This window comes from Cupressus sempervirens, chromosome 3 (genome assembly GCF_028749045.1).
Source record: "Cupressus sempervirens isolate cs-2001-9-10 chromosome 3, ASM2874904v1, whole genome shotgun sequence".
Classification (NCBI taxonomy): Eukaryota; Viridiplantae; Streptophyta; class Pinopsida; order Cupressales; family Cupressaceae; genus Cupressus; species Cupressus sempervirens.
The window spans coordinates 252,558,596-252,573,102 of record NC_143120.1 but is presented as its reverse complement, the minus strand read 5'-3'; the positions used below and the strand labels follow the sequence as shown (position 1 = coordinate 252,573,102).

The 14,507-nt window shown below is 35.2% G+C and overlaps 2 protein-coding genes across 4 annotated transcripts in view; both read left to right on the top strand.

Annotated features, from left to right (window-relative positions):
- The window catches only part of LOC149565822 (las1-like family protein), an 86,619-nt gene that overhangs the window by 34,328 nt on the left and 37,784 nt on the right, over positions 1–14,507 (top strand). The window contains exons 1-3 of one of the 3 annotated variants that reach the window (XM_089819311.1): positions 3,990–4,125; positions 4,877–4,983; positions 5,187–5,234. In XM_089819311.1, coding sequence (XP_089675437.1) covers positions 4,930–4,983; positions 5,187–5,234 — 102 coding nt within the window. In that variant the 5' untranslated portion in view covers positions 3,990–4,125; positions 4,877–4,929. Of the gene's footprint in view, positions 1–3,989; positions 4,126–4,876; positions 4,984–5,186; positions 5,243–14,507 lie in introns of those variants that run through there. The other 2 variants (XM_089819310.1, XM_089819309.1) reach the window with 2 other exon arrangements.
- Positions 8,770–10,596, top strand: LOC149565823 (uncharacterized). The gene is made up of 2 exons (XM_089817269.1): positions 8,770–10,159; positions 10,317–10,596. Exons 1-2 carry the CDS (start codon positions 9,066–9,068, stop codon positions 10,483–10,485), a joined length of 1,263 nt encoding a protein of 420 aa, XP_089673395.1. The 5' UTR covers positions 8,770–9,065; the 3' UTR covers positions 10,486–10,596.

Genomic DNA, 14,507 nt, shown 5'->3' with positions numbered 1-14,507 from the left:
CAAATTCCAATTATTCAAGATTGAGATGTGATGGGCTGCAACTCCAAGACCTAAGATTGTTGTAATGTTTGTGTTCGTATCTTTGCTTTATGAAAGCTCGTCTTTCATGTTAGATTTAAGAGATAGACTTGATGTTTATTCACTGCCGAATTCTCTGCCAATACAATGATCAAAGAGGCGAGTGCTTTTAGTGTGTTCCACGTAGCAGAGAGATAAAATATATTTTGGTGTGTTCTTGTTTTTTTTTTAAATTCTGAATCGAGCAGTCAAGTACATGACATTGATAAGATTCATGATGGGAGTGACTCCACCATGGGGTCATGTCCCATCGTACATGGCTCCCGTTCATTAACAAACTAAAGTTTAATATGCTTGATCTTTGACTTGTTAGTCGATCAAACAAATCTTAGGTAGTCGGTAACATCACATCATTCCAACATCGTTGGATAGATGCTACCCATACCCAGTCACTAGATGCTTACAGATCATGGAATGGACTAGATGCTCACCGATCATAATAAAATGGTGGGTCGCCCCGGTTTACCGAGCAATTGATCTGGATGCGTACTACCAATCAGGTTCTAGGTATAGCCAGACTTGCAAAATTAGCCTATAGAATTGTAGGGCGAGAGCCTGCGAGCAATAATTTCTTTTGGTTTAGAATTCAATTTAATATATATATGATTTATTGCACAATAATAATATATAGATGACAAATTACAGTAATATTTTCAACCTCTTTTATCCAATTGAACTAAACATTAACACTCACTCTTAGTTTAGAAGGATAAACACTTGGATAGATATTATATCATTGTTAATATTTAGGAATGCTACATTTAAAGAAATCTTTAATTAGAAGATCTCCAACACTTTGATATGAGTATTGTTCTTCCATAATATCAACATATGATATTCACTGGACACTCAAATAAGGTTTGATATCACATCTGATATCATGAGTATTGGTCTCCCAGAATATTGACACATGATATTCACCAAGTACTCAAAAAGTTTTCTATCACATCTTATATCATGAGTATTGATCTCCTAGAATATCGACTCATGACATCCACCAAGTACTCAAAAATTTTGATATCACATCTGATATCATGAGTATCAGTCTCCCAGAATATTGACAGATGATATTCACCAAGTACTCAAAAATTTTGATATCACATATGATATCCATCAAGTACTTAAAAAATTTGATATCACATCTAATATCACGAGTATTGGTCTCCCAAAAAATTGACACATCATATTCATTAAGCACTAAAAATTGTTTATAAGGTATGCGCAGACACATTCTCATAATGCATACCATATAAACATCCACCATGCAAAGTAGAATTTATCATGATCTGCAAAGACATTGTAAGATATCCATCATAATAGTAAATTAAGTTATTGTAAGATTTTCACCTTTCAATAACTTCTACAAATACAAGTGATAATCATTTGGAAGTTGTCACTTCCTCATGATGTACACAGGGGGTAGGCCCATTAAAATCATAGTCACTCACAAGGACTTTTGAACTCCCTCTGAATATCAATTATTCGTGCTCCTCATTCAAGATTGCCTTTGAAGAAGTGTTAGACTCCTTGTTCTTGCAATAACATTCTTGGAGGAAAAGATCAAGGTACATTACTCTTATAGTATGTATTGAAAATACAAACAAATAAATGTGATTTTAAGGTTAGATTTATATAAAATGTATATTACAATAATTTGGTATTATGAGACTCTATCTCAGAAATTTTTACCAAGCCAAATTCGCTTTAAAAGCGTTTCACATTTATTTTGCAATTTGATGAAAATGATAAGGAAATAGAGATCTCCCTCTTAATCGAATATTTCACACATGGGATATTTGAAGTTCTTTAGGATAGACATCTCTATAATCTATATCTAAATAGCTGACTTTGGCAAGGGATGCTTGATGTTTCAGTCTATTAGGGCATTGAAATGCCGAGTGACCATAGTTGTCACATTTAAAGCACTCAATTTTAGAATAATCTATCTGTTTCCTTTTCCCTTTGAATTTAGGTTTCTTCCTTTTATCAACTTAGGTTGTGAGAATCTGAATATCACCTCTAGTAGAAGCATCATATTGAGACATTAACATGCACTCCTCCTTTATGCAGTCAGCCTTTAGTCGAGTAAGTTTAGGAAGCTTGGATCGAGAACATACACCTTGTCGTTTTTCATGATGGTGGCAGTCCTTTTAGTGCTATCATGGTCAATTCTTTGTCATCGTAGATGTGACTAATTGTAGAGAGTTGGTTCCTTAGTTCTGTTATTCTTATAAAATATGAAGCGATGGATTCTTCTTTAGTCATCTTAATGTTGGAGAGTTTGTCTTTCAATGTGAGAATTCTGATTGTATTGTTTATCTCAAACATTTCTCTAAGTGCTTCGAACATTTCATGTGTAGTGTCTAGTTCTGTAATTTCTGATTTTTCCATAAACTGTTTTAAATGTTGCTCCCACAAGATCAACATTATTCACAAATTCCAAGCTGCAAAATTTGAGTCACCTTTGAGTCTGTCTTCTAGTCTCATACCATTCACCATTTTGATAGATAAACATTCTGAGTGCAGTGGATCAGGATCATCCCTTTAATCTAGGCTCTAATACCATGTTAAGTTTCATACTTTATTATGAAAGGAGGAAACTGAATTCTTTATATTCATATGACAACACACACACACACATGTAATCTGTATGAAGCCAGACTTCCTAATAAACCCGATGGGATGAAGAAGATCAAATTCCAATTATTCAAGACAGACGATGCGCTGCAACTCCAAGACACACACACACACACACACACACACACACACACACACATGTAATCTGTATGAAGCCAGACTTCCTAATAAACCCGATGGGATGAAGAAGAAGATCAAATTCCAATTATTCAAGACAGACGATGTGCTGCAACTCCAAGACACACACACACACACACACACACACGCACACACGCACACGCACACACACCCACGCACGCACACATGCACGCACACGCACACACGCACGCACACACGCACACACACACGCACACACACACACCATTTATGATATGAATTTAAATGTTTATGTATTAGAATGTTGATTGTAATCTGTATGAAGCCAGACTTCCTAATAAACCCCGACCAATTATTCGAGACAGATGATGCGCTGCAACTCCAAGACGTAAGACTGTTGTAATGTTTGTGTTCGTATCTTTGTTTTATGAAAGCTCGTCGTCTATGTTTGATTTGACAGATGGACTTGATGTCTAGTCATTGCCGGACTCTCTGCCAATACAACAATCAAAGAGGTGAGTGCTTTTAGTGTGTTCCACATAGCAGAGTTATAAAATATATTTTGGTGCGTTCTTGTTTTGTTTTTTAATTCCAAGTCGAGCGGTCAATATGGCATTGATAGGAGTCATGTCTAATGGGAGTGACTCCACCGTGGAGTCACGTTCCATCATACAGGGCTCCCGATCATTAACAAACTAATGTTTAATATGCTTGCTCTTCAACTTGTTAGTCGATCAAACAAATATTAGGCAGTCAGTATTATATAATGACTTTTGCACATTAAACATTTTCAGAATTCAATTTAATAATTATATATATATATATATATATATATATATATATATATGATTTTTTGGACAGCAATAGTAATATTTAATTCTCATAATTAATATATTATTAATACTAATAATATTGCATAAAATATTTACTTTATTTATAAATAATAATATTTAATTCTCATAATTAATATATATTATGAAAATAACAAATTTAACAGTATTGATTTTTTAATTTTTAGTTTTTAATTTATTATTTAATTATATGGATTTATTTTGATAGGGATATCACAATGTTATACAATGGATGGATCCAAAATATTTAGGACTTGTGGAGGCATGAGTCAATGATGTGATATTTGCAAGAGGTCATCAGTTACCTTTCAATCACTTGCAATCAGGATGTGAGTTAGTCAACTACAATTAAGGTTGCCTTGATTAGACAGTGCCAGCAGTAAAATTCCATCAGTCAAGACTTAATGAAGAGGATGTGGCACTCATGAAATTTAAGGCACACACGTCATTGTTGACTACCTAGGTGAGGATAAATAAATAATCTGTTTTTCTAATTAACTTATTAAATAATTGCCATATGTGAACTATGACTATTACATCAACACCCACTTCATTTATCTGAAGACAATAATAATAATGTGGGTGGTAATCTTGCTTTCTTGGCACATTGACTACCTTGGCAGTAGGACATTCATTTTTCTTTCTAAGCGGTGGACTTACTGTCTATTTATATTGCACTTTAAGTGAAAAGAACATACAACTATGACTGATAGGATCATGCTGATCTGTTTTTTTTATTAAATAGAAGAATGGATTTAGGATAGCAGTGACAATATTTTTACTGGGTTTTTCTATATCAGGGAATTGTTTGTTAGTACTAGCAACATTTTCTTTCAGATAATTATAAAATTTGATAACACTTACTCTCCATTTGAATGTTTTCCCTCTGTACTTACGTTGGAAACAATTCAAGATTTATATAATGTATTGATCTATTTTTTAATTGATTTAGATATCTTTTTACCTGAATATAACTTTTTTTTTTACATAAAGCATGTCAAACATATCATGATTGACGTTTCATGTGAACTAAGGTGCAATTTCTTATTATCCGTTCTGTAGTGATGTTTTACTGTATTTTGTACTTTTTATTCTATGTTCCCAATTGAATAAAGGCATCCTTCTGTTCTTGTTCATTTATGTAAATGAAGAACTACATATATTTTATCTGATGAAGTTTACTCAGTTGCACTTATCTGAACCTTTATATGCAGGCTTCTCAATGGTGTAGTGGATCAATCAGATAAGAAGAAAAAACGATCTATTAATGACTCTGCTGAAGAAATTGGTCTTCCTCGGTTGTTGGTTGATATTCGTCATGGTACTGTCATTGTACTTTCCTAAGCTTTTACCTTAAGTAATTTCAATTTTACCATTTTATAAACCTGCAACTTATTGCGTGCAATTGGCTTGTTAAAAACTTATATCCCTTCATGTTCTCCAGTAGCTTATCTTGTCGGGAAAATATGTTTGAACAGGTTTTTTGTTCTTCTTTTTTGATTATTTGTGTTATATCTTATGTAGAGTCTGCACATAATCGGCTTCCTGCACTACCATTACTTCGTCTTGCAAGTAAGAAGGTGATTTTTTTGAGATATATTTTCATAAGCATTTGTTCTGCTTAACTGAATCTTTTTTGTTTATCTTGGCATGTAAGCATATCTTTCATTGGGTAATATTCTTTTTATCCTTTTCTTGTGAACATTTAGCGACCAGAAATTCAAAGTTTTTGTAGATCATGTTCACTGGAAATTTAAGCAGCGTTGAGGTCCTGTTGTTGTACAGATGCTGCTAGTGACATTCTAACATCTACCTCACCAGTAGTGACTTAAATATATTAAAGTATGATACAACTCTGCCTCAGTGATGGGTTAGGCTAAGAAGAGTATATGATACGTTGAAGGGCTCTCCTAACTCTCCATTTGTCAATCTTGATTCTCAACATATTGGCATGTCTGGATACAACCTAACATAGACATGGGTGCATGAACCACAATGTTGGTCTAGATGCTTGGTATTAGTTTTTAAAAATAATTTGGTTTGCCATGGAATAATGTTGCCAAGGTTGTTGGACCCCTAATTGTGGAGGCAGACTCCCGATTGTTCTGTGCAATTTTTTTCAAAACTGGACTTGTGCAATTGTAAATGCCCTACATTAACTTGTCTCATTTTAACTGAGGGCTGAGGTTCTACACGAGAACTGTGATTGGAGTTGCACAAGGATTGGCTGATTTAACCTTTCATAGATAGCAGAGTCACAAGGGTTGTGTTTGGGTTTGGCGAAGAAAAAGTTCAGGGAAAATTGATGATTAAATTTCAATTAATAGTAATGTGCAAATTTAATTTTTAACTTCAAGAAATAAATCCACAACAGTGTCGAGACAGGTAACTGCTGCTGAATAGATTTTAAATCCACGGAAAACCATGCTTGAACTTATTAACCATAATATATTATTAATGTTAAATTATAACAAACATATGAAATCATGATTATAGACATAGTGCTCTTGTCAAGAAGCAATCAGGAGTCAAGTCTTTTAAGCTTCAAAAAGATCCAAGTAATCGAGAGCACTTGATTGAGTTCACAAAACATCATCACCAGATGCATTTCTCTGTTTTTCACTAAAAATGTTAGGATCAGTTGCATTGGGTGCGGCTATTATAGTGCGTTGGAGTTGTAAAGATGTTATCTGACTTTGGACCAAAATTGTAGCTCTGCTATCACTTGTTAGAAAATAACTTGAACAAGAAGATTATAACACTTGAAAATGCTTGATAATAATATGCCACTTTGAGGGGGCAGCCTCCTAATTCACTTTGAGGGGGATGCCTCCAAAAATCTTTAATAACAAATTAATACTCAACCTGATGACAATAATTAATGTAGACCTCATATATATAGAGCATACTTACCCCTTGGATGCCACCTAGGCCAACTTAGATACTTAAACATAGCTCCTAGGATGATTTAAATACGTACAAATGATCATAATAATGATTATGTATCTTATTTGATAGTTACGGTACCCACAAGCCAAGCACTTGTAATGCAATAAACACTGCTCCCCTCTTTACAAAAGCATTATCCTCAATAATGACTTCCTTTTTCTTCTTAATTTGCTTTTTTGGCTTTCAGTTCGTGTTTATTCTTGTTTTTGATCTTGCTCTTGCTGTTCTACTTCTTGAATTCACTCCATTTTTTGCTTTTTCATCATCCTTTGCTAAAACGCCTAGAAATCACTTTCCCAACCAAAATCTCTTAGAATTAGCTGATTTGTAGCCCTGAGAGTGAAATTATTGGGAAACCTAATTTCACAAAAAATAATTTATTTTCCGCTCAAATTTGTCTGTGAATTTGAGTTTAGAGTCTTCAATGACCGCCTAAAGAACCCTTTAAAAATTGGGAAGAAATCTCTTTAGATCGAGGAGATAATGGATTTATATATAAGTCGCTAAAATATGAAAGATTCGGGATTTCCAAAATTACTTAAAAATTTGAAGACACCACCTTGCCTTCACAATGCCAAAAACATGCTATGATGCCACTTTTTATGGTATTTAATGGAAATAAATACAAAAATCAGAATTACAATCAACCACTTCAAGAGAGTGGCCTCCTATTATCAAATGATAACCTATGAATTCAATTTTACATCATATGATGCTCTGGGAGAAACATCTCCACCTTTATTTATAAGCTTAACAATGTAAGGACATACCATTTTATCCTAATTAAGAGTATTTAAGGTGTTAACTAAAATTAATGTTAAGGTTCAGTATGTGACAAGTGCTCAACATATTATACTGTCACGAGCCCAAATTGATAAAAATAATTAGTGTATTAAAACATGTATGTTATATAGATTATGATAAATTAAGCAATATAGCCTATGATAATAAGCAATATTTAATACAATTAATAATAAATTGTGAACTTAATGAATACAAGTTACCTACCTTTATATTTATCAGTGTTCTAAATAACAATGTAATCCAAGTAATAGCAAGAATAAATATACCGATCCAGTCATCCGCTTACCTTATAAAAAGGCCACTACGTGGATCAATGGGAGTGGGATAACCGTAAATATGTTTAAGGAGTCAAACTTGATGCAAGAAGAAAGTTGGCAATGAGTAGCAGACCCAATATGACATGGGGAATAAAGGAAGGTGGACAATTTTAACAAATAAAACGTAGTCACTTTCCAAAGTGAGGCCGACATGCCTTGGAACAAATCAAGCTATAAGGTCCACGATGCAATAGATGAAGCTCTTACCAAGCAACATACCCAATGTGATAGGAGGATATGAAAAGTGAAGGTACAAAGGGCATAAACATGATTGGGAAGAGCGTTCGAAGCAAGGTAAGTGATACAAGACCCCCCACAAAGACATGTGGCCCTCCATCAAGAGGTCAGTGGAATCTTACAACTGAAGGGGAAATGATAGATGGGTAAGGACTATGTTATCAACATGGTAAGTAGGTATAAAGGTCACAATATTGAATAGAGTGTAATAGTGTTTTTAGCTTAATGTATATTGTTTATAATGTAAGAATTCCTAAGGACCACAATTGAGACTTATAGTAGAATAATAAACAAATAGATATATCATATAATAATAAGTGTAGATCATTCTAAAATTTTAAGGAACACCATTTTTATATTTAATATAATATAACCTATGTTCCCCGGGGACGCGTACTCGGCCTAAAACCCCCTGTTTCGGGGACGGGGACATCTCGGGGACGGGGGGATGGGTATGGGACGTCCCCTAGCCGTTCCCAAATTCTCTTTTTTTGCAGGGGACGTGGGGGGAACAAAAGGCCGTCCCCGGTACGCAAAAGGGGACGTCTAGCCGTCCCCCGACCGTACTGGGTACGGCCGGCCGTCCCCCTTTTTTGCAAGCTCAAAACATTAAAAAAAAACATTAAAAAAAACATTTGTTGTGTCTTTTTTGGTCGGCTAGTGGGCCCCACTCCTCCAAAAACCCTAAAATGTATATATCTCAACACATTTAAATTGTTTTAACCATTCTTTGGTTTTCATTTTATGTTGCAGCCCGCTGAAGTTTTCATTTTGCAAGTAGAGGAGGTAATAGTTTTGCTTCGAAGAGCTTGACCAAGGGTTTGATCTTCTATTTTGTCCACCAAGTAAGTATAAAACTCTTTGTGCTTTCATCTATCATTTTTTTAATAAATTTGTAGCTTGCAAAGTCTGATTTTTTTTTTTTCATTGTTTCAGCTCATATATCTATTCAATTGCATATTTAAACACAATGAGCAGCAGTGGGAGTACAAGTAGTAGTAGTGAAGAAGAAAATGTAGAGGTTGATGTTGTTAGTAGTGACACTAGGTAAAAACCCAATCCTAAAGCTGATTTGTTTAAATGCCCTTCCGACATTATGAAATTTTTTGCAAAGGGTCCTTTCAATAGGAAAAAACCTCTTCTCCAATATGTCACACCTAGGCCAAAAGATAAAAAGAATTCGGGAGGGACTAGGGTGTGGGATTGTCATGTTTGTCTTGATGATTTTAGGGGTAGCTATACAAGAGTGAAGTCACATTTTTTAGGTGTTACATGCCAAGGAGTCAAAGCTTGTCCTAACCTAACCGATGAACAAAAATTAGAATGTCAAAGATTGCACTTAGAGGCTGAAATGGAGGGGCAAAATTTGACAGTGACATCACCATCCATTCCCTCACAATCATCTAGGCATATTTCATCCGCCATTGGTACTAGTGGCAGCCCTAGTGGGTCTAGAGGGAAGAGAAAGATAAGTAGTAGTGAGAAGGGCTTGGTGGAAAGTATGTTTAATGCACAGGCAAAGGAGAAGTGTGAGGCATCCATTGGTAGATTCTTTGTTGTTAATGGTATCCCATATAATGCAGCCCGTTCCACTTATTATAAACAAATGGTGAAAGATATTATGAGCATGAATTCCTCATTTGTGCCCCCCGGTGAGCATAAGCTACGAACCACTATCCTAGATGAAGAGTACTCAAAGGTTGCTTTATTATTTGAGGATATGAGACGCACTTGGGTTAGGACAGGCTGCTCTATTGTGATGGATGGGTGGACCGATGTTAGACATCGGCCACTCATCAATATCATTGTCACATCCCCTGCTGGTGCTTATTTTTTGAGAGCCATAGATTGCTCAGGAAAGAAGAAGGATGCAGATTTTCAGTTCACCATTTTGCGAGATGCCATAGAGGAGATTGGGCCCTCTAATGTTGTACAGGTTATCACAGATTCTGCACCTGTGTGCAAATCAGCAGGTTTGATGATAGAGGGTGCTTATAAGCACATATTTTGGACCCCTTGTTGTGTTCATTCCTTGAACAATGCATTGAAGGACATAGGGAAGATTGAATGGGTGAAGCAAGCGGTGCTAAAAGCTAGAGAAGTGCAAATGTTTATTTGCAACCACCACACTTCACTTGCTCTATTCAGGTCCTTCTCTAAGAAGGAGTTCCTCAAACCAGCCGAGACAAGGTATGCCAATTATAGTTATAGTTTACTTTTAGTTTGTTTTAACTTTAAGTTATTTAAAAAAATTATTTATAAGTTTACTTACATGTGATGCTTTTTGTTTTAAATTTTAATCTTTAATGTTTAAGTTTAAATTTTTAATTTTTAATTGTTGCTATAGGTATTGCACATATTTCATCTTGATGGAGAGGATGATTGAGGTGTATGAGGCCCTTCAATTGATGGTGGTGAATCTAGAGTGGGGACGATGGTCTCATTCTAAGTCCACTGAAGGAAAAGCGGTGAGGCAAAGGATCTTTGATGAGAGTTGGTGGTCCACAATGAAGTAAGTTGTTGGTTTTTAAATTTACTATTAGTCTTTTGCTTGCTGATTTTTCTACTAATAATCTTAAAATTCTTAAAATTCTAATTCTGATTTTTTTTTTTGTTGGCATTTTGATCTTGCAGATACATTTGCTCTGTCATAGCACCCATTGTTGATGTCATTAGATATGCTAATACTGATGCTCCTAGTTTAGGAGAGATCTATGAGACTATTGAGAGCATGTTGGGTAAGATGAAGAGAATTGTTGCGGCAAAGGATCCTACATTGGGCTTTTATGAGGAGCATATTAGGCCTATCGTGACGTGGAGGTGGAACATAATGAATACCCCACTTCATATGGCAGCATTTGCTCTAAATCCCAAATGGTATGCACAGTTAGGTGGAAGGGGCCTCCCATGTGATGATCTTGAGGTTTTGGATGGCTTCACAAAAGCAATTGATAAGATGTATTCAGCTCAAGATGCCTCTACTCTTCGTGCACAGTTCCTTGACTTCACCAACCTTCGTGGCCCAAACTTGGGTAAGCTACAAGCAAGGTTGGATAGAGTTGTTTTGGCATAGAGGGATCCTATTGGATGGTGGACTTGGCATGGGAGAGATACACCTGAGTTAAAGATACTTGCCGGTCGCCTCCTTTCACAGGTTGCTAGTTCTTCAGCTGCAGAGAGGAACTGGTCCACATATTCATATATCCACTCTATCAAGAGGAATAGACTTACCTCTAAAAGAGCGGAGAAGCTAGTGACAGTGCATCATGCTCTTTGACTTGCCGATCGCCAGACTCCAGAGTATAGGCAGACACCAGCTTTGTGATGGGATGTTGAGCCTGAGGATGTGGCCCAGATAGATGAGGATGACATAGCACCAGGACTGGTTGGGGTTCCATTAGATGAGACTACGCTTCCTGTGGAGGATGATAGTGAGGAGGATTCTGATTTTGATGCAATGGATTAGTAGAGGCAGAATAGGAGCAGCAGTCTGCTTCATTTTCTATGTTTTGCTTTTTATGTTGAACATGAACATGATTATGATACATTGATTATATGATACTTATTACTTTATGGCAGCCTATAGCTTTGGGCATATTTTGATTTTGATTTTCAGATTTATGATTTATCATGCTTATCATTATGAGTCTTATGATATTGACAATGTTTTATAACTTAATGTTCATTGTTCAGTGTTCTCTGATATTGTATTGATATGCATTTTGAGAATTGGATACTAAAATACTAAATAGTAAAATACTAAAATCGGATATTATTTCATAGATGGCATTCAAATGTTGTATGTTATGGTTCTATAATGTTTAAATGACATACTTTGTGTTTAGTTTCATATGAATGACATGTATATTTACAAATTTCAATTTATATACTATATTTTAAAATTTTCCTATATATATAGCCGTTCCCGTCCCCCCCGTCCCCAAAATCGCCAAAAAAATTTGCCGTCCCGGAAACCCATCCCGCCGTCCCCGTACCGGAAACTTGGGGGAACATAGAATATAACTCTATTCAAAGGAAATGTAATGGATTTGCTAAGCAAATCTTGTAGACCTGTATGGATGACTTTCAAAGATGATGACTGACTAATGTGGGTCATTCTGCGAGAGCACATGGGGTCCTCCGAGAGGGTTATGAAGCCCGACTTGAAGAGTAGTTTAAAGGAAGACGGTAGAATAGTCAAGGGTTGTTCTCTAGAACACGAAGGATCCTCCCAGAGGGTTAGGAAGCTTGATTTAAAGAAAATCTTGAGGCTTATGTAGACACAATAGAATGTATAAATATTAATCATTATGAATTTAATAGTTTTTGCTAACAAATCTTGTAGGTTAATCTATTAAGAAACAAGTTGTTATATCCCAATTTTTGACCTAGCTTGAAATATAGCCATTGAGGTTCACATGAAGTCAGTTGGCAGTTTAATTTGATATAATCTGGCGAAATGGTAAGATAGTTGGTCGTTATGATTTCAAGTGAAGATGACATTTTAGTTGATCGTTAATCGCGAATTCATGGAATTAAGATGAAAGGATAACTGTTACGATTATATAATTTATAATTTAATTATGGAGAAATTCCTTGCCGGGAGCATGTCGAAGGGGTGGAAGCATTGTTAGAAAAGAATTAGGGAGGGCATCACCATCATTGGGTAGACAGGTAGAGGACCTAGCGATTTGAAATAGGATACATCTGTGGAATTGCATGAGTTATTTAAATAAATAATAAAAATAAAAATAATTGAGTTAAAATATAAAACTTATCTTAAAGGATTTTGTTTTATCTTTCATTATATTGTTTTTAATAATTATTTATAAACGTACATTTAAATATAAAATGATTTAGCACCATTATCATTTAATAATTTAATAAAGTGATGTTTATAAGTACATATAAGATTTTAATAATATTCGAGTTATAATAACATTAGAACTATTATAATATTTGAATTGCAACCTTCCAACTTTATTCTAAATGATAACACTTGGCATAATTAATCGATTTAAACATATGGCAATTTGAATTTTTCCAACTTCTCTTCTTTATCTTTAATTTGAATATTTTGAGGTATTCGAATAGCTTATTGTAACTGAAGGAAGCTGTAAGGTCTGACTCAAGTCTATAATATGAAACCTTTAAACGTATATCGACGTCCATCCTTGCTCTCGACATTCTTCCATGCTCTTGGCTTTCTTTCCTGCTCTTGGCTTTCAAGCCATTTACATTCGAACCCCCCAGCTAGCATACAAATAATTGCAAAGGTAACAACGGGTGTATACTTGCATACGACTGAGTAAACTTGCCACAGATTGGAGGTCTCCCCTAACACCCAAGCTACTTAGTAACCAGGCAGAGTCACGTAAGGTTTATATTGCATTTCATTGAAACCGTTTTCCATTCCATCATAGTTGTTAGTGCATAAGTAATTGTTCCTGTAGCAGATGTACATGTTGATCATCTTTCATTGCAAGTATGTCATTATTAATTGTAGTGACTACAATCTGAGATTGAAGCCAATCGCTTTCTTTTTTAGTTTGCCTTTAAAATTAATAGTAATGCAAGACAATGATTGAAGCCAGCTATAATCCTTTCAAGTAGCAAGTGAATCATATCTCTTATTCTATCGTACCTAATTGGAAAACATAATACAGATAATAAAGTCTGATGCCCTCCTTGTTCTGATTTAAGCTTGCTGTATTTCTTTATATGAGAGAAGATAAATTTCTTTGAATTCTTTATGATTCAATTCAAAAGTGTATCGTTCCAGTATAAAACCTTTACAACCTGTTTTGCATACACAAATATCTAATTAAGTGAACACCAAGGAATTCACTAGGCGAAATGCCGGAGTATGGCGAAGAAGGTGCGAAGTACCACAGTAAATTAATCTGATAGCACCAGGGAGTCATCGGCTTGATGGCCTGAGAAAGGTGAGGAGGTGCAAAAATCAAGATTGTCATCAGAATAAGATAAAACCATGATAAATAATAACATTAGCTCATGCATGTTTCACTCATGAAGAATGTTGTCAAATTGTTGAGATCTTTAAAGAACATAATTATGTAATTACAAAGTGTGAAATGTTGGATGTATTTAATCTTCTTGAATAATTGACAGAGCCGTCTGCTTTGAGAATTTCAAAATACATGAGACTCACCCGGTTGTGTAGCCAAGAAAAAGGGTGATGAGGTGAAAAAGAGAAAATTTGTAATAATCAAATCCATATCAGTTATGATATTTCAATATTTATCATTTAATATGAATTAATAGCTCATGCACATTCCTGTTATTGAGATCTTCTGTTGCCAAGTCGTATGGTGAAGTTAATTATCAAGAAGCCCAGTAGATGGCAAGATGTTCCCTGTCTGTGCTGGGTAGGGAGGGCCTTTCTCATTAGAGATTGTGTGGGGATAAAGTTGTGGTTCGAGGTTGGGTGGTTACGCCCCTGACAATGTTTCACCTCTCTTCAAGATGTCGGACATGCATCAGACAAAGATAAGCTATACATTCAATTATTAATTGG

Coding starts and splice junctions, on each gene's coding strand:
- LOC149565823 (XM_089817269.1), top strand. CDS start 9,066: ATGAAATTTTTTGCAAAGGGTCCTTTCAATAGGAAAAAACCTCTTCTC. Junction 10,160..10,316: donor CTCAAACCAGCCGAGACAAG/GTATGCCAATTA, acceptor TTGTTGCTATAG/GTATTGCACATATTTCATCT.